The 21,517-nt window shown below is 34.8% G+C and overlaps 1 protein-coding gene across 1 annotated transcript; it reads left to right on the top strand.

Moving 5' to 3' along the window:
* Positions 1-917: 917 nt before the first annotated feature.
* LOC129224675 (THAP domain-containing protein 1-like) lies at positions 918-20,040 on the top strand. Its single transcript, XM_054859221.1, has 3 exons — positions 918-1,071; positions 2,098-2,296; positions 19,122-20,040. Exons 1-3 carry the CDS (start codon positions 1,001-1,003, stop codon positions 19,782-19,784), a joined length of 933 nt encoding a protein of 310 aa, XP_054715196.1. The 5' UTR covers positions 918-1,000; the 3' UTR covers positions 19,785-20,040.
* Positions 20,041-21,517: the final 1,477 nt, after the last annotated feature.

The following is a 21,517-nucleotide window of genomic DNA, read 5'->3' as shown; positions in this document are numbered from 1 at the left end:
AAGTCACACCGACTCTTTTTGGATAGAAAACATTTCACTATAAATCTACTAACTTTTATAAAATCAGATATGACCCGTCTTAAACAAGGTATTTTGAATTATTTCTTGATGAGTTACAGGAAAATGCAAAGTGTGTTTTTGATTTAAAATTTCCGATTTCCGACACATCCCCCTCCCCCCCGTTAAGAAATGATAAGCAAAGGTGTATTTAAATTATTTGACTAAAAGTAAAGTACAATGCATCGGTAAAGGCTAGTAAAATTCAAAATGCATTATTATTATTATTATCTTGTGTCATAGTTGTCTAGAGCAAATGAGTAATTAAAGCATAAAGTATTTATTTCGATTTCTTTTACTGAAATTTTCTCAACCCTGTAAATTTTGATGTTTTATCGCTACAAGATTTTATATGCTCAACAATAAACTCATTATAAACCGCACATATATCGCATTTAAAACATAAACATTGCATGCACTGGGCGCCGCCATGTTTTCTAACTGAGCAAACCACCTCTTTCCTTCGTGAGCTTCGTTAAGAATTTCGCTTCACGAAACTAACCGAGTTACACTTTCTGAACGACCAGTTAGCTAACGCGTTCTCTTTTTGAACGCCTCGTTCGGTTAACTCGTTTCACTCGTTAAACGCGTTCGACTTTATGAACGCACCCTTAGAAAGGTATCGGGATCGTAACAATCATATCAAATGCAAAGTAAAAAAAGCACGAATATGAGTTTCTAAACTATCCACTAGTGGCGCTAAAAATGGTAGCCTCCATGGCTACGTTCGCCGCCGACCTGGACCGGTAGAACGCTGCGGTAAGTCACCGGTTGACCAGTCGAGGTCAGCAGAAAGGAGGGGAGATACCCAACTCAACAAAACCATGGAGGACAAAACGTGTCGCCAAAACCGTAACCGGTTTTTAACGGCTTCAACATCAACAACAGTGGTATCTGATTAGAATGTTGTTAATGGTGAATATTTTCTGTTCATTTTAATAATATGCCTTCTTGTGTTGCTTACGGGTGCACAAACAGACCGGGAAAGAAGATTCCGGGTATATCTTTCCATAGGTGAGTTTCAAATTTTTGTTTTAATACTGATTTGATCCGGGCCCGATTAAGATGTCAAGGGGCCCTAGGCCAAATACTTTTTTGGGGCCCCCTGTATTCAAACTTTATAACTTTACTCATTGGCTGCAGGGCCTGATCACTAAATAGACCAACTAGGACGTGGCCTAGATCTCCCGATAATTAGGGTCCCCAAAATGTTACTTAAAAATTACTTTAGTCTACGGCTAAAATTGTTTCAGCCAACGGCTGAAGTAATAAAGTTTGAATACGGATGGCCCTAAAAAGGTATTTTGCCCTAGGGCCCCTTGATATCTTAACTGGGCCCTGATTGGCTGAAACAATTTTAGCCATCCAAAGTAATTTTATCCACTTTTAAGGCCCCCAAATGTCGGGGGCCCTAGGCCAGGGCCTAGTTGGCCTATTCAGTAATCAGGAGTGTGATCTCACATAACAACTAAGATATGGGGCTGAAATGCGCTTGAAAGTATAACTTTTATATAATTTAATGCTGTGCCACAAACTGGTAACAAATTTATTACAATTACAGCGTCTAGAAATACATTGTTTTTAATATTTTTTTTGCTGAAAGATGCACAAATGACAACGCTATAGGAGCTTTCGATTTTAGCAGTATTTGTGATTTTTAGATTTGTTTTATACAGCACTAATAACGCACGTAAATATAACTTTTTTTTTTTGCATCAACACATTTTTTACATTGTATATTTTGTTTTTTTAATTGAAAAAGAGTTTACAATTGTTTCATCGTCACATCGATTCCTAAAAAAAACATCTCTTTTCAAGTTTGCAAATGTATGGGGGATTCTTTTTGGCAAAACAGAAAAAGAAAAGACAAGAAATAAAAAACAACTAGTGCATGATTTTTTTTTTTTTCAAAAGCTGTTACAGGGTCCGTGGGTCAAACATTGAGATATGCTGATTTAGAATGTAATTGTTTTTTTTTCTCCCCCATAAACATTTAGATAGATTTTGCTTAAGATACTTAAAAGTTATGAATTCTTTCAGGTTTCCCAAAAAACTTAGTGTAAGAGAGGCCTGGATTGCTGCATGTAGATGGGAAAACTGGCAGCCTTCATCAGTGAGTCTACTATGCAGCATGCACTTTACTGAAGATCAGATTGATCGGAGCAATCCTGTTCTTCCACGGTTAAAAAGAAATGCAGTACCAAATGTCTTCCCAGCTTTCCCATCTTACCTTCATAAAGTAAGATTGTTTGCTCTTTTTGTTAAACTATTTATTGAAGTTTCTTGAAGATCGAAGGATATTTAATCAAACATATATCATAGAACCCACTAGCATAAATAATATATTTTTAATATACTGACTATGATGTCAAATATTTGGATAGTTTTACATTATGCTTTCTTAATGCTCTATTTTTTCTTTCCTTGTGGTCAACTCAAATAACCTTTTTGTTTAAACTGCACAAATTGCATCGTATTGTAGGGTTAAGTGGTGTAGGAATTTCTACATTGTGATACTTCACCAACATTATATCGTGATGTATCATGTTTTATTTATGTATGTATTTTTTCAGGCACATGCGGTGGCCAATAGGAGTGCCCAAGTAACTGTAATGTCCAATTATCTTCATGTTATTACTTATGCTTTATAATATTTGTTTGTAGCATATCTGTGTTTTCTAAGTAAAGAATTCTAGTAATGAATTCTATTAATTCTAGTAACTCATGGTGTATAATAGAACAATGCAGAAAACTTGTAATGAAAAATACTTCAGTGACAAAAATACAGAAATGCATATTAGCAACATGTTAAGAAATGAAATAATGACTGAAACTAGGGTCAAAATTATGCAACTTTATAAAATACTACTAAAATACCAGCAAGTTTAGAGTTTTTAGAAGAAAACATTGCATTTAATTTAACAGTTCATTTATAAATAATTTTCATTCTTTGTTCATTAGCAGCAAAATATTCTATTAGAATTGAAAAACGTGTTGGGTGAGTTGCTTTTAAAAGAGTATATTCTAGGAATGTATTTTCTGCAATACAGAATAGCTATCCACCATCTTCGTTGGTTAGTTTATTGGATTTTTATGGCGCAAGAGCCCTTGAGGGCTATATTGTGCCCTCAAGGACCATCTTGGAATAATAAATACTCCAGCGACCGAGAGCCATCGCCTGCGCCAATTACCAAAAAAAACTTTCATCATTAAAATTACATTAGCAATCTGAAGCACGATTAAATAAGACCAAATAATTTTTTTTTAAAGGTATGAAGAACTTGAAACAAATCTTAGTCTAAAAAACTTCATCTTTTATCAAAAGGTTATTTAAAATTATTTGAAATCTAAAGAAAAAGCCAAGAAGACATGATTTTTTTCAAGCCAGAAGATTTTAAAAAAATTCAACCCACATTTCTCGAATTTGGCTTGCAAAAATAAAAAAAAAGCTAATCTGACAACCCTGCTTCCCCATGCAGGGAACTGCTTGCTTGGTTTCAATATTAAGAAGTGCCAACAGTGGTCTCTTATCACTGTATAGGGTCCAGAGTGTCACTGTGTTGTCATGGCAACACCCCTTTATTTCTTTCCATGCGTGGGCTGCTGTGTGGATTTTACTTTCCTTGCCCAGGGATACTTTTTTTTGGAAAATTGCCATTTAAACGACTAATAAATGTTTTTTAAACTTTTATTCAGTGGAAGTCGAGAAGAAAAAACTTTTAATTCATACTTCCTGTCAATTATGAGCATACAAATGAGAAATGAAAATTTATGTTTGAAGTGCCCAGGGCCGTATCCATCGGGGGGGGGGAGGCTTTGCCCCCCTGAAATGTTTTGTACCCTGAAACAGAAGTTTTTTTTTAATTTTAAATTTCTTAGAAAATTTCTTCAGAAAAGGAAAATAACAAAGTTTCTTTATTCTTAATTTTGTAACTATTAAACGAGTGGAAATTTGAAGGCAATTGTAGTTCTCATTAGCTGCAAAGCATACTCAAAATTTAGACCCTTAATTAGGACTTCCTGCTCTCTTTCCCAATTCAACTCAGAGCCAAGGCTTGTCACCTACTGACCTTGTCAGTTTGGTAGACTTGCCCTCCTCCAGTGGCGTGCACAGAAATTTTCAAGCCCTCCCCCCTTGATAATGTTTACTCTTATTTTCACCCCTATTTAAAAAATTTTGGGCCCCATCAGGCTTGGGCCAACGGGTGTTCCTCCCCCCCCCCCCTCCATGTATGCCCCTGCTCTCCTTCTCCTAAAACCTCTTATAAAACTGACACTGCAACAATTTCGAGCTGGGTACTCCCCAAGGATCGGGCCCCTAGTTCCCGATTAGGCTAGTATGTATCAGGTTACCAAGATGTGCCAAGTTCAGCTCTGATACATCCTGAGCATATTTTTCAAGATGCCTGATATGTTCCATGTCTTGCCATTTATTTAATACCGAATTTGGTATTTTGAAAGTTATTTTGTTATTGCTTGTTTTTAACCCTCACACACAAAGGAAGGGGGTTATAAGTTTGACGTATCTGTGTGTATGTGTATCTGTCTGTGGCACTCTAGCACCTAAATGGATGGACCGATTTTGAAAAAAAAAAAACAATGTTCAAAAGGAGAGTTGATCTAGAATGTTCTTAGCTAGGTTGAGGTTGCATCTTTGGATGACAATAATTAACGAAGATATTAATTAAAAATCTCAAAGGTTTTTCACGATTTTGGCAGAAAAAACATATTTAAAATTTTTAAAATTTAATACCAAAATAAAGAGTTTTTTTTTCTGCGTCTGATAGAATATGATTGGAACTTCCATGTTTCATAGAATTCATAGTATAAGGTTTTTTTAAAGCAGATTTTGATAACAGCTAAGCCTTTGTTTATGCTATTGATAACCAAATTCATTGTTGACCAACAAGGAAATAAATGCAAGGATTTAAAAATTTTATCTGTTGCCAATTTCTATTTAATAGCAAATAAAATACTTGACAATGATTTTTAATAATATAAGACTTTTAAAAGGATTTTCAATTTTCCCTCTTGATTCTACAGTTGCGCCTCAGTCGTTTTTTTTTTTTTTAATTGTTATTTTTAATTTTATCGTTTTATTATCTTACTTTTAATACATACTGTTAATATCTCAAGCACGAGAAAAAAAACAACACTTACTCTACTCGATTTCATTTTCTGCACTACTAGTGATTGAAAAATAAAATGTTTGTTTTGAGAAATATTTCGTTACATTTATTTTTAACTTAAAATGTCTATGTCTTACAAAGTTATAATCATTTTGTAAGACTGCGCAACCAACTTCTGAGAAGTGCAAATAAAGTGCTTTAAATAATTTCAACTGTTCTAGTGTCTTTGAAAATTATTTCAGTTTTTGAAATTCCTTGAAAAGTCCTTCAATTTTGTCTCTTATTGAGAAAATAAAGTATGAATTGTCCAAATGGCCAGAACATTGCTCTTTTGTTCTTATTTTCTGAATTTCTACACCTTTTTCTTTTAAACCATTTTGTACAATTTTTTTAAAGTGTGAAATTCAATAAGAAATTCAGTTTACTTTAAGAGGCGGCAAATTATGCGATTTAAAATTCTTTGGAAAATATTAACACATGTTTCAGTGAAACAAGATTCGCTACTTTAATGTTAAAAAAGAGTTTCAAGTGTGTATCAGTGTTTGGATATGCAAAAACCAAACTGTAATTTAACTAGAAACTCGCTTTAATTTTAAGGGCGGCAAATTACTTGATTTATTTATCTACTAGCGACTTAGCACGGTCTACCTCGAAAATAAAAGTTATGTCAAGTGACGCATGTTTAACAACTGGGCTCAAATAATAGAGGAAAAAAGTATAATATAAAATTTCCCATCAAAAAATGATTCTTAAATTTTGTTAATTGTTAATCTTTAAGTTCTGAATAAATGAAATGCAACCCACCATTAATGCAACTAAAATCCTTGATTATCTTATGCTAGCAGTACAAAAAAAAAAAGCCCAAAAATATACAAAAGGGGGAATTTTTACCTCAAAGAGCAAAAGCAAGAATTTTGTTTGCTCACAGTTGGGAAAAAAATGGCAACAGATCCAAAATGATTTTATTCACGTTAATTTAAACTAAGCTCGTTGGCAAACGATAAATTTCCGACTTGATAAAGATGTTCCATTAGGCTTAAAAATGCTTATAACTCTTTTCCTGTTGATGAACAGCCTTGGTAGTTTTATTTATTTATTTACTTTATTTATTTATTTATTTATTTATTTTTTGTAATTTGGAGGAAGTAAATCAATTTGAGGGGTATTTTTCGCAGGTTTTTGAATGAGACCTAAGTCAAAAAAATCGGATCATTATTTCAAGTAGAAAGAGCCATTTAATGCCATTTTGACTCACAAAATGTTTGTGAGATTCTGGGAAACACTTTTCCATATACATTTTTATGAATTATTGTAGAAAAAAGTAACAGTGTTTTATAGTTTCCGTCAAGCACTTTTAATAAAATGTATCTGAAAAATGTAACATCTAACATTCATTTAAACACATTTCAGGCATACTGGTTCTGCACACTACTCTTTCATTTATTCCCCTTTCTCTAGTTCAGTGCTTCTCAACCTTTTTTACTTCGCGGCACACTTAAGAAATTTATAGATCAACGGGGCACACTGAACTTAATTTCGCAATGGTAATATAGAAATGCCTGGTAAAAAGACGTGGGGAGGGAGGGGGACTTTTTTTTCATATAAATAAAACAATTATAACTAACGTAGTGTATTAAAATTTATTTAGAAAGTAGAAATATTTCGAATGTATTGAGGTTGATAATGAACAACAAAACTACTTATATCAGATTTAACAGATAATTATACTTGATATGTTTCAAAGCAATTCAGTCAAACATGTCATTAAAGTGCACACTGCAGTTAAACGATTTATCAAAAAATGTTTCAAGAAAGAAGCAAGTAAGAAATTAAAACCAAGCACTCTAACTTCCGTTTGACACTAATGAGATACTTGAGCCTGCCTTGAGGAGCAAAGACGTTTGATGTTCGGCTCTATGCTGGATAGAGCTACACGAAGTTCTTGATCCAGGCTCTTTAGCGATGATCTTTTGCTGTTTTTTATAAGTGTGAGGGCTGAGAAGCTGAGTTCGCAAAGATATGTAGTTGAAAATGGCAGCAGCACATCAATAGCAAGAGAAGAGATGGTGGGATACTCATTTTTAACCAGCAACCAAAATTCGTCCAGAGGAACTTCGCTCAACTTAAGTTTAAGAGTGCGGTCGCTCTTGAGGTCCATAAATTCTTCTCGCGCCTTCAAAGAAAGGTCTTTAACTGATGCATCCGCAGATGAAGAGAATGGATCGCGAATCCAGTCATACTGTTCTGTGTTAGTATTCTTGAAATAGTGCTTAAACTTGTCCTGAAGTATTACCAAATGTTCTGCCACCACATTCAGCAGCTTTTCTTCCATTCCATTTTCTCCACATACCATGTTGACTGTCCGTTTGAACATGTCCAATGAGCCACGCTGTACTTCTTCTTTCCACAGCTGAATTTTTGATTTGAATCCGTTCAGCTTGTCCATACATGTAATCAAATTCTCTCCTTGTCCTTGCATTTTCCGATTCAATTCGTTCAGGTGTTCGAAAATGTCAGCCATGTACGCTAGTTTTGCCAGCCAATATTTGTCTTGCAACAAACTGGCGTACTGCATTTCGTTTTTTAAAATCAAAAACTGTCGTACTTCGTCCCTCAATTCAAAAATTCTAGATAGTACCTTACCACGTGAAAGCCAGCGAATCTCTGTATGAAGAAGTAAGGAGTGGTGATCTGCGCCCATTTCTTCACAAAGTACGGAGAAAAGGCGAGAATTAAGCGGCCTCGATTTTATTAAATTCACGATTTTCACGACTTCAGCCAAAGCTGACTTCAGCTCATCTGGTAAGTTCTTCGCCATGAGAGCTTCACGATGGAGGAAACAGTGTATGGTTTGAACACTTGGGTTACGATTTTTCACATTCGAAAGGAACCCTATGATAGGTCCTGTCATTGCAGCAGCTCCGTCGGTGCAAACACTTGTGCAATTTTGCCACTGGATCCCGTTACTTTTCAGATATTCATCTGTAACGCGGAATATCTCTTCACCGGTTGCACGTTGAGGAAGTTCTTTGCAGAAAAGATAATGATCTTTAATGCGTCCGTCATCAACAAAGCGCACAATGGCTATGAGTTGTGCACAGCTTCCGATGTCGGTAGATTCATCAACTTGAAATGCAAATTTTCCAGCTACTCGTAATTTCTCTACCAATGTTGCTTCTATGTCACCCGACATGTCATCAATTCGTCTCCTGATAGTGTCGTCAGAAAGTGGCACTCGGACCACCTCCTTCTCTGCTCCGGGTCCTAGCATTCCCCGTACAATTTCTCTGCACGCTGGTAAAATAAGCGTTTCACCGATAGTGTGTGGATTTTTTGTTTTGGCAATTAACCGTGCAACATTATAGCTAACCTCTTGAGCCTTTTCAGAAACTTTTGCGCTGGCTTTCATGAAGGAACTTTGCTTCGAGTTCTCTTCCTGCAATCGTTTGAAGTAACCGATGTCTTTGCCTAGGTAAGAAGGATGTTTAGTAGACAGATGACGTTTTAATTTGCTAGGGACCATCGCTTCATTTGAAAGTTTCTCCCCGCAAATGAGACACTCAGGTCTTGGTGATTTTACATCTCCGATCCACGAAAAACCGAAAGCCAGGTATTCTTCCTTGTACTGCCTTCTCAGCGACTTAGCCTTTTTACTTGGAGGTTCATCTGTATCAGTACATGCAGTCGCAGATTTAGCAGCTGATGAGCCGTCTCTAACCAAGAATTTTTCCATATCACATTCGTAATTAAAGCTGATGTTTTGCGCCAATCCGAATAAACACAATGAGCGTATGAAGACAAGCCAGAATATCACTGCTGATCGTTGAGCGAGAATAATTTGTGTCTAAAATAAGCCGAATAAATAATAATAATAAAAAAGCCAATAGCAAACATAAGTTTGAAAAAAAAAAATTTTTTTTTTCTTTTTTGCTGATTTGCTTTTTATAGATCAACAAAAAAATCTTCAAAAGCAATATATGTCTGATCGTTGGCGCCAACGTATGCAACCGATAAAAAAAAATATTCATTCGTCCTAGATTTTGTTTTTTTTTTTTTCAGTTTATTTATTTATTTATTTATTTATTTATTCTTTTCTTTTCTATTTTGCTAAAAGTCTCAGAATCGAGCTTTGAGAAACTACGATAAAATAAAATTGGTATCGGAACTGGAAAATAGGAAAACAAAAGCTAAAGCTGGGGCAAAAATTCTGGGCGGGAGGACACAATCCCTGCCTGGGAGAGCGGGCGATACTCCCGTTTGCGAATGATTCAGAAAAAATTCTGTTTAATTAGTTGACTTCGTGGAAATTAGAATCCGTTTTCAAAAACTGAAAGTAAAAGGATCACAAGAAGTTTAAAAGAAGTGCGCAGCAAATCCCGCCTCTCCCCTTGTCGGGTATGTCTTATTGCATACGATCGACAGGGTGAATTGAGAAGTTACAGAACGATACAAACGCTACTCGATCGTAAAAAATGAAATACATCAAGGCTCTTTCTTTTTATATAACTCGAAAATACCGCGGCACACCGGGTTACTTGTCACGGCGCACCAGTGTGCCGCGGCACACCGGTTGCGAAGCCCTGCTCTAGTTCTCAGAAAATAAAGTCTTTTAACGACCCCCGAAACTCATCTCTCTTATATCACCAAAATGACCATGAAAATTGAACTTTTAGTACTATAATTTCGAAAAATTTAGGGGGAATGAATCTCTGAACCTCTTTTGATACCATCATTGAAGAACGCTCTGTAGGACTTCAATTTCGAAAAAAAAATTTAGTGGAGAGCCCTAGTATCTCCTTTTCCCCTGACATCACTGAAGATTGGCTACAATTGCGTTTTTGGAACTTCAATTTCGAAATGATGTAAGAGAGATATAAATCAAATCCAAAAATCGATCAAATACAATCTGAGTCGTACAATTTTTCATAATGGCCACAAATATGGTAAGTAATCGCGTTTTAAAGAGGTCAATTCCAAAAAATTTCCAGGGAGGGTATTCAAACCTTTTCTCACTTAAACATTACCATATATACTCAAAAAATCAGTAATCCAACGTCATTAAGCAAAAAAATTGCAGACACGTGTTTCGGTGTTACAAGGAACACCTTTTTCAATGCAAAGAGGTGTGAGCTTCTGGATGAAAAGTCATCCGAGAAAAGCTTTTCTATGACTTTTCATCCAGAAGCTCACACCTCTTTGCATTGAAAAAGGTGTTCCTTGTAACACCAAAACACGTGTCTGCAATTTTTGTGCTTAATGACGTTGGATTACTGATTTTTTGAATCTTCAGCACAAAGGTATTTATTCGTTATTTCGTTAATTACCATGTATAGTCAAAAACTTCGTTTTTAGAAGTAGAATTTTAAAAATGTGTTTCCCGGGGAGAACCCCCTGACCCCTTCTATTTCTACGTGCTCCATCTTTGAGTACTGGGGGGTACCTTTGAGGGAGGTTTGCTTTGAGGGGTATTTTTCGGGTGGGGGTGGGTCTTTTGCAATGTTTAGAGGGGCTGAACCCTAGTTCTTAGGATGGTGGGCGCCCCTGCATCATATGTTGAATTTTAGAAAAACAGAAAATAGGGTATACCATACTTATGACACTCTTTATCATAGTAAAGTGGGGGGGGGGGGGAGTCATGGTTAGAAGTGAAAGTTGTGAGGGGGTGGCACTAATGAAGCTGATTTGTTTTTTTTTTCTTTTTTTAGAATTAGGCTATATTTTTAGGTGTTAATGCTAGCGTTCTTTTACTGATTAAAATTCTCTAAAAGTATTGAATGTGGCGTCGAAAATCAGGACTGATGGAAACTGTAAACTTCCCTTTTCCGATTCATTCTATTCTTATGAATTAGCACAGGAAAAGCCCATTTATTTGGCAATTTGTAACAAAAAATGAGCTTTCACAACTATTAGCAAGTGCGAGTATTAATGGATGATCTCATTCCAATACGGGATTTGCTGGGCAGACCACACTGTATTTCAGCAAGATAAAAGTGCCTACTGATGAATCATACTCAACAAATCTGTAGTTCAACATGAATAATATCATTGGCATGGAATGGCCATCGGTTGGTCCCTACTTAAATCCAATGTTAAACGTGTGGCAGCATCAAGGACAGATACAAGGGAGGAGCAGTCGCTCCTCCCTTAAAGAACCCTGCATCGGTAGTTTCTCCGAATTGAGGTACAAAAACGATAGTGTAGGCTATTTTTGCTATGACTTTAAGGAAAGGTATATTGCTCAAATATCCCTCCCAGAAACTTTTTGCAAGAAAAATTTCAAGAGGGCGATTTTAAACGGTCTTTGGGGAAAACCAACATAGTTACAGCACAAATACAGATTGTATATTTGTGCTGTAATTACGTTGGTTTTCGCCAGTTATTTCTCAGCACAGGGTTTTGTCTCAATCTTTGATGTTTGGATGCTTTCCGCAAGCATTTTTCAAAGTTTAAGTCTTGAAAGACGGGATCGTATACATCTCAAGTGATGTTAGGGGGAAAAATTAGTTCAGCGACTTTTCTCTGGTAATTTTTCGAACCTGAAGTTCCAAACAGTACAATTTTAGATGACCTTTGATGATGTTAGGAGGAGAGGGATCCGAAACATTTCCCCAGAATTATTATGAAATTGAATTTATAAAACGTAATTTTAGAGTAGATGTAGATCATATACGTTGGAGAGGTAATGATAAAAGGAACAATCGCCCACCTTGATAAATTTCTGGATCAGCCCTTAGGCAACATTGGGCACAAAAAAAATTATATGAAACTGGAAGCCACTGTTTTTTGACACAGGAATAACTTCAGGGTTGCCACGCCACAGGGAAACCTGAAGAAACAGGGAAAACACAGGGAATTCAAAAATCGACAAAAAAAAAAAGGGGGAAATCCAGGGAATTTCGAAAATTTCCTCAAAAACCTGGAAAATACAGGGAGTTTTTTTTCCTTCTTAAATTTAAGTTACAAAAATCAATTCCCAAATATATAAACTACCAAAAATTAAATAAATAGTGATAATTATAATGAGAATATTAATAAAGTCAGGGTTCGTACGGGTCATGGAAATCCTGAAAAGTCATGGAAAAAAATTTAACACATTTCAGACCTGGAAAAGTCATGGAAAATTAATATTTTTATTAAAGGTCATGGAAATTTATTTGAAGTCATGGAAAAATGTCCTAGGCAAAGAAAGAAACAGTAGCTAAAAAAAATTAAAAATCTTGAATGATCTGACAGTATTGCATTATTAAAACTGGAAAATTGAATGATCCTAAAAGCAAATCCGAATTTTTAAATCCTATTGCATCCTCTTCTCTAGCAGCCGCCTGTCTTTTTTTGCAATGAGATTTTACTGCTTCGACATCACTAAATTTGAGTTTACTATTATTTTCATCATTTCTTTTATTTTCTATTCTGTGGTAGCAGACTTGCACATTCTTAATTTCTCACACCCACTCAAAAATCACAATTCGATTGCATCCGAGTTCCTTTCAACTACTTCTAAAAACTTGATTATCGAATTTATCAGAGTTTATCTTAATTTGCTGAAGGTTTTAGAATGCAATTAAACAGGTAATATAATACAGAAATATGAGAATCCTAGTATTTTAAAACAGTAGTACCCAACATATGGTGGACAAAACTGCTGCCCTATGTTATGTTCAATGTCAGGAATCGAACATTTTCCTGGATTTTCCAAAACCTTTTCATTTATATGCATTTGAAAATATGTAAGTAAGTAATCAAATACATTTGAGTCAGAAGATTTATTCATTACTGAACGATGTTTCATTATTATAAATATGAATGAATTTACTGAAGACTGGCTTTGCTTTTAAGAACCAAAATACTGTCAAGTTAGATAGATTATCAGATGCACTGTTGACATAAAAAGGCAATTTTTCTTTTTTGAAGCAAATTTGTTGAAACTTAGTAATGGCTCATTCAACTTTTTGTGCCACATTCATTATCATTTTGCTCCGTTTATTGAATATTTATTATACATTTCATCAGTACATTGCATTTACTATATCTTTACTTTATTAAAATTTATATGATGAAGAAGTATAAAAATAGCGAAGAAGTATAAAAATAGCTTAGTTTTTGCTGTGTACACTGATATTTTTTCAATTACAAGTAAGTACTTTAATGAGGTAGAAGCATTGACATAGAACTTTTGAATGCTCATTTCTTAAAATTAGCGAGCTTGGTAGTAAATAGTTCGATACTCTTTGTATAATAGGGTCATGAATTTTTTTATGAAGTCATGAAAAAGTCTTGGAAAAGTCATGGAAATTTTTCATCCGAATAGAGTATGAACCCTGTAAAGTTCAGAAATAAAATAAAATAAAAAATGGTAATTTTGCTTGAAAGTTTTTTTTTTTAAGTAAATATTAAAATATTTATCATAAAAATAGAATCTTGAATTTCATGATAATTTAGAGTGTATGAAATTAGTCGTCAATAGTCATTGTTCTGGGTCACTTATACACTTTTAGGTCCATGGCTAAGAGAAGTTTTTTTTTTTTTTTTTTTTTGAATAAAAAATTGAATATATTCAACCACCATGCTATTATTTCAGTTACTATGAATTCTTATTTATTTTCCCTTATTTATTTAGAAATTTGTGTTTCGTTTTTTTACCCTGTGGTGAAATTATCAAGATATTAATGTTCTTTTCCAAATAATCAGTGCTCGCTCGTTTGTAATGTTTTATTTTCATACAGGGAAAACACAGGGAATTTCTTTTCCAAAATTGAGTGGCAACCCTGAACTTGATACTTGCGATGAAAAACTATGTGTTTGAAAAAACTAGAGGTAAAAGGAAACACAATTTCATATTTTCCTTTGTAACTGTGTTACTCAACCTTAAATATAATTCATAAATTAAAAAGTGTTTAATTAATTGCACACCCTATTCTCTAGTTCTGTAATAAATTCAATGCATGGTGTTTATAAAATAAATCACCTTAACTTGAGTTTCATGTACTGCTCATCATCACACATACACATATGTGATACAAATCCCATCATTCATGTTTTTACTGTGAATTGTATTTTATGCTTGTGTCTATATTTTTGGGACAGTGTGTAGTTTTTGTACATATGCAAAAACATTTCCTTTTAGTGATTAAAAAAAATCTTCTAAATGTGTTCAGAGTTTTACTAAAAGAAGTTTTTAACTAAAAATTAACAGGAATACGTGTTTAATTTATATATTTTTTCCACTTTGTATTTCCTGACTTCAGAATTTTTCTTAAAGTTATTTTCCACTGAGTTTTCAAAGAAAAAAATGAATGAGAAACGGCTCTCAGTCACCTAATATTTTAAACAGTTGCAAGATCTTTTAATTTATTTTCCTAGTTTCAGAAAAGTTTTATTCTTTACACAATAAATATATGAGTTAAAGTAAACTTTCAGTCGCGAAATTTGTACCAAATTAGCTGTATATTATGTTGCTGCATATTACAAACAAAGCTAGTATCTATTTCACTAAGTATGATACTCTTTTTTTGTTATGCCCAAGTTTGTTAGTTTTTAAAATTTTAGTCAGTATATGGTCGGTATTTTATACATTTTACAAATAAATACAAATACAAATGTGACGACCAGCAACAGGCTCTGGGCCCAGCTAGGCTGGTCCTAGTCAATTAATTAGTCCCCAATGAAGATCAATGGCCCTCTTAAAGCTATCCACTCCCTTGCTCATTACCGCCTCTTCGGGTAAGCTATTCCAAGTGCCCACGACCCTGCTAAAGTAGTAGTTTTTCCTGATTTCCAAGTTAGCCTGAGATTTAAATAGCTTAAAACAATGACCCCTTGTCCTGCTTTCCCCGCAAAAATTTAATCCATTTACATCTTTCATTTTGATAAATTTAAATAACTGAATCATGTCCCCTCTGACTCTCCTTTGCTCCAGGCTATACATGTTAAGCCAATTAAGTCTGGTATCATAATCTAAATCTGAGAGTCCCCTTACTAATTTAGTTACCCTTCTTTGAACCCTTTCCAATACAAAAATATCTTTCTTCAGATAAGGCGACCAAATTGGAACAGCATACTCCAAATGAGGTCTTACTAAACTCCTATATAAAGGCAGAAGAACTTTCTTAGATTTGTTTGAAATAGATCTCTTGATGAACCCAAGCATTTTGTTGGCTTTGTTACTAGCAATATTGCACTGTTGACTAAACTTGAAGTCCTGATTTATAAGGACACCCAGATCCATAACATTTTCTGCCTGATTTATGACTGAACCCTGTAAATGATATCTCATACGCTTATTTCCATGACCTAAGTGTAGCACTTGACATTTCCCTACATTAACTGCCATACCCCATTTATCTGCCCACTTAGTAATATGATCTAAATCCTCTTGCAGCTGTTTTACTTGTTCTTCATTTTCGACAATCCCCATAACTTTTACATCGTCAGCAAAACAATTCATGCTTCCAGAAATATTTTCATTGATGTCATTCATAAATATAATAAACAAAAGAGGCCCTAAAACTGATCCCTGAGGAACCCCACTTAAAACATCACTCCAATTAGAATGATTTCATCTCACAACTACTCTTTGCTTCCTACCAGTAAGCCAATTTCTAACCCAAAGTAAAGTTTTTCCTCCTATTCCAATGTCAGCTAACTTGCTGAGAAGAGCAACATGCGGTACCTTGTCAAAAGCTTTTTGAAAGTCAATATAAAAAACATCCACACATTTTTTGTCATCTAAAGCTGAGGTAACCTTGTCGTAGAAATGCAATAAATTAGTAGTACAGGATTTACCTTTCCTGAAACCATACTGCAAACTAGTCAACAGACTATTAGTCTCTAAGAACATCATGATCTTAATTTTGATCAAAGTTTCGAAAATCTTACAAATCACCGAAGTCAAACTTACAGGTCTATAATTCCCAGCAAGACCTTTAGACCCCTTCTTGAAGAGTGGCGTTATGTTAGCCAGCTTCCAGTCCTCTGGCACCGTCCCCGAGTTATAAGAAGCATTGAAAATATTCAAAATAACATCCACTAATTCCTCTGCACATTCTACTAAAATTTTTGGATAAATATTATCTGGTCCCGGAGCTTTAGTTGCTTTAATCTTTTTCAAATGAAATAAAACCTCCTCCCTCGAAAATACAAAATCCTCAAGCTGTATAATAGCTTGTGTCTTGTTAGTGTCAACTGTTGAGATACAGTTGTCGTTAAACACACTGGAAAAAAAGTTATTCAGAACATTTGCAATATCCCTATCGTTTTGGATTAAATTTCCATACTCATCAACCAAAGGCCCAATTTGACTGTTTCGAGCTTTCCCAGAATTAGCGTAAGCAAAAAACCTCTTAGGGTTCCCATCAATGTCATCTGCCAGCCTTTGCTCCAATTCCCTTTTCTGAATCCGTACCAAATACTTAAAATTTTGCCTTGCCTTACCATACTGGAGCCTCTCCGCACTCTGACCAGTTTCTTTAAACTTACGAAAAGTGGCTTGCTTATAATTAAGAGCTTCTTTAGTCTCCCTGGAGAACCACATGGGCCAAATTTTGGTATTAACACCTTTTCTCCTAAATGGAACATAGTTCCCAACGGTTTTAGCAAGTTTATCCTTAAATTCCGTCCACTGCTGATCTACGTCGCTATTTTCCAACCCTGACGAAAAAACCTCTTTCAAGCTCTGCCTAAGTGCAACAAAATCAGTGTTTCTGAAATTGGGCACAAACCTAAAATTATCATCTTTGCACACTTCAAATTTAACCCGGAACCTAATGCTGTTATGATCACTATCTCCAATATGCTCCCCTACACTCAACCCCTGAACAAAACTACCTATGTCACAAAAAACTAGATCCAAAATTGCCTCCTCTCGAGTTCCCTGAGTTATAACTTGATCTAAGAAACAGTCACCAATTACTTTTAAAAATTCCTCTTCTTTGCCATTACCAGGATAAAAATTATTCCAATCAATACCCGGAAAATTGAAATCCCCCATTATGATAACGGATCCCTTACTGGACATGTCACTAATAATACGGTACATCTGCTCATCTTGTCCCTGGTTTGAATTAGGTGGCCTATAAATGTTTCCAAAGCGTAGCTTTTTGCCCTTACTGCTCATCAACTCCAGCCAAACCATATCAATATCAGTAGGCTTATCATTTATGACCAATTCATTGCAAATAAAATTGTCTCTAACATAAAATAAAACCCCACCACCTCTTTTACCAACTCTATCCTGTCTGAACAAATTATACCCAGCAATATGTAATAACTCTGCATCAGATTCGGTAGCCCATGTCTCTGTAATTCCAATAACATCCAACTTCTCATCCATAACTATGCTTTTCAATTCATCCATCTTGTTCCTAATACTGCGAGCATTGGTATAGAAAACTTTAAGCATGCCTAAGTTGCTTTTATTTAACACCCTGAAATTTCCTAAATTACAATTGTTAACATTACTACTCTTGTTCGTCACTTTATTTCCATTTCTAGCAATACCCAAAAAAATTTCATTCTCTCGATACCTGATGCTTGAACCATGCCCCCCATTCCAACTTAGTTTTTTGACTCCGAAGCCCTTAAAATTATTCCACTAACCATTTTGACCCCTGTAGAGCTCAGATGCAGGCCATCCCTAGCAATCCAATCCCGTTTACAATGACTCCATACATCAATGAACCTGATACTGCGCTTTTCGCAAATTGACTTCAGTAGCAAGTTCATACACCTCGCACGTTGATTTAGCCAGCTCCTATGCACTCCATACCTGGGAAGCAAACCAACCACTTGGACATTCGTCGAAAAGCTGGTTGCTTTATCCAACAGGGATTCCCATTCCCTAGAAAACTCCTCATTTTTACTGTGGCCTACATCATTTGTTCCCACCCACAAAGTAACCATGTCCTCCTTATTCAATACTCCCTTCTTTTCAGCAACCATATTAACGTCTTTTACCCGAGCCCCTGGTAAACAACACCTAGCCACCTTACGCTTTACTCTCCCAACTGTGTTACCTACCTCCCTTACCATAGAGTCCCCCAAAATTACACCCTTAGTTTCCCAATCTAACTCCTCATTTGAAACTTCCCCCTGAATCTCTGGAACATTTATACCCTCTACAACTGGCCTACACCCTAATGCTAACTGGGCTTCCAAAACTAGCATCTTAAGTCTTAAGTCTGAGAGTTCAGCACATTTAGTGCAAATATAATCCTCCTCAAAAACAGACTAATTTTCCCCCTTATACAGGCAGAACATATGACATAAATCACAAGAGATCCACCTGTCCCCCTTCCCACTCTTTACCTCTTTCATAATGCATATAACACCCATTTCTACTCAGTGAATATGTTCCAAAAGGCAAAACAGAAAGATAAAAATGCAAAAAAACACAGAATAAATACTAAAAACAGCAGTAAATAAACAGAGTTGCTACACCCAATAAAGCACACAAGATCAAAAACCAGGAGATCACCACATGTTAGGCTTAGCTCCAAAAAATGCAAAAACACTTCAAGAATGCAATAACAGCTAAAATAAGCCCCCAAAACACAATAAAACTAAATTACATGATAAAGTGAAGTAAAAAAACCTAAAACTAGACAGTAATAATGAAAAATTATAGTAAGAAAACACTTATCAAATTAGCAGCAATAACACTCCCTGCATCACAGGCGCCCTCTAGTGGCCAATGATCGGTACAGTCAGTATTTTTAACCCTCCAAACAGTTTTAACCCCTGAAACTGGATTGACTGCTGACTACTAAAATTATTATTGAAACGTTTTTTTTTTTTTTTTTTTTTTTTACGAAACATTTAACTGCTAGAAATTTTATAGATCAATTTCTGGAAAGCCCCCTAAGTGAATAAAATATTCCTAAATTTTTTTATTAAAAGGTTTTTTTTATTCATTTATTTATTTTACTGTTTTTCTTTCAGAAATTGAAAAAAAGAAAATCTCCTATGAAAAGGAACAATTTACTACAGATCAATCGCTTTGAGCAAGGTGTTTCTTCTTCTATGTTATGTGATAAAGTGCCATTGGTCATTGATGTTGAAGAAGTAGTTCCAAATGCAGTGGAAGCAGTTGAAAACACTTTCACAAATAAAACTGATTCACCAACATTACCCATCAAAAAAGTGGATGTTGTGTTTCACCAAAAAGAAATCATAAAAGGATTGAATCATGAACTTGAAGTAGTTCCAGGTGCAGTGGAAGCAATTGAAAATACTTTCACAAGTAAAATTGGTTTGCCAACATTATCCATTAAAGAAGTGGATGTTGTGTTTCATCAAAAAGAAATCATAAAAGGGTTGAAACATCGTCTTGAAGAATCCAATTCCTTAATTTACAAGTATAGGAAAAAAATAAAAACCTTACAACAACAGACAAGAAGACAGAAAATCATAATCAACTCAATGAAAGATGTACTCAAAGCAATTCAGGAGACACATTTTATGGATGAAGATTCTCTAGAATCTCTGAGTGGGACTGCAAGCCCAAGTTTACAACTAATGAAGAGAGAAGTGGCAAAATGTAGTGGAAAACCAACAAAGAATTGCTCCAAAGAGCTATCCTCGATGTCGGATGAGGAGGATTGATCACATGACCATGGGCTTTAGAGTTGGAGTACAAAGCTAAGAGACAAAAATACAGCAGTGAAGCATTAAAAGCGCATTTACCAGCTGTCCCCAATTTCACTTTTTTTTTTTTTTCAGATATTTTCAGAGGAAAATTTTCAAATTGAAGGCTTGAAAATGCATTTTTAGACTACGCTTGGTGACGTGAGGAGAGAGGCGAGGATTCTAGATCTATTTGCGAGGAAAATTTCTCGGAATTTTTTTAATAAAATGTACAATAAAAAAAAAAAAAAAACAAGTATCAACAGCACATTCAGGTATAATTTTATTGTCTGATTCTTAAATAAAGAAATCAATAAAAAATTTACTACACATGAAACGCTAGATACGCCAGATTCAGGATATTAGTGCTCGAATCCACGTAATGAGGCTATGGAACATAAAAAAAAAAAAAGAAAAGACACGCATACAAAATAAAAAAACTTTCTGTACAAGAATATGATCACATTTCTGAATGTGAACACATTCATTACATTTCACTTTTTGAAAGAAAGGGTCTTCTCTTTTTTTTTTCCAAAAAAGAAGAAAAAAAAAAAGACCTTGGCAAAAACGCCCCCCCCCCCCCCCTCCCTGAAAAATATCGGCAAACTTGCAGAGGCAATTGAATGATAAATTGTCATTTTGATTAAAAATCTTAGAGTTCCATTCCAAAATCGAAATCAAAATAAAAAACATTAAAGCTTACTAACTAGGGTGTTTTCTTAAGGCCCATGAAAATAGTAAGGTTTTTCTGCTTTTTGTGTGATCTTTATTTCTACCTGGTTTCTGGAGACCCCAATAATAAATGGGCAAATAGAAAAAATACAAATTTCAATAAAAGAAAATTAAACAGTTAGGACCCCCTGACACTGCAGTGTCTAAGCATATCAAGTGCCTAAATGCAAAATCTAAGCCTAATGCAGGATTCCAGCTCAGCATTTAAATTTTGTCTGAAAATCAAGTCATACTCTAAATGTAAACAATTTTGATTAATTTCCCAAATCCATACATATTGTCATAATAAATTTAAAGTAACAAAAATAATAAAAATACTGAATAATTTATTAAAGTTTTGAAGTTAGTTGTAGTTTTAAAGCTTTATTTTATTACTAGTGGTACCCGCACGGCTTTGCCCGTAATAGAAAAATTAAAAGGTCTTTCGGTTTGCCTGTATATTTACAAATAATGTATGGTGAATTTTTTCACCAATTGGCTTGTATCCATGTTACGGTTCCACGTTATGATAATTTCGTATCTCTTCAATTGGATTGTGTTCATGTTACGGTTCCATGTTATGATAATTTTGTAATTTACGCGTCCATCTTATGATAATTTTGTTCTTAAAATTGGAATAGAAAAAAAACCACATTGAATTTTCAAAAAATTGCTTCGAGGTGCACACACCCATGCTACAAACTGATTTTGTGCCAAATTTCATAAAAATTGGAACGGTCTAGGTGCTATGCGCGTCACAGAGATCCGGACGAGAAACTTTGAGCTTTATTATTAGTAAAGATCAATAATTATAATATTGCAAGGGACCAAACATCACTTCAGAAGTCAGTGGTATTTCAGCGATTGCTTGAAATAGTTCGTTTAATGAATTTTGTCGGGGAAATGAGAAGCAAACTAACTTTTTTGCAATTTCTATTATTTCAAAGAAACTATACAAAATTTGGAGTAGTTGGGCAGTCCTGCTACTGTATAAAAGCTGG

This window comes from Uloborus diversus, chromosome 6 (genome assembly GCF_026930045.1).
Source record: "Uloborus diversus isolate 005 chromosome 6, Udiv.v.3.1, whole genome shotgun sequence".
Lineage (NCBI taxonomy): Eukaryota > Metazoa > Arthropoda > Arachnida > Araneae > Uloboridae > Uloborus > Uloborus diversus.
Note: the sequence above shows the minus strand (reverse complement) of the source record. Positions and strands in the feature narration are given on the sequence as shown.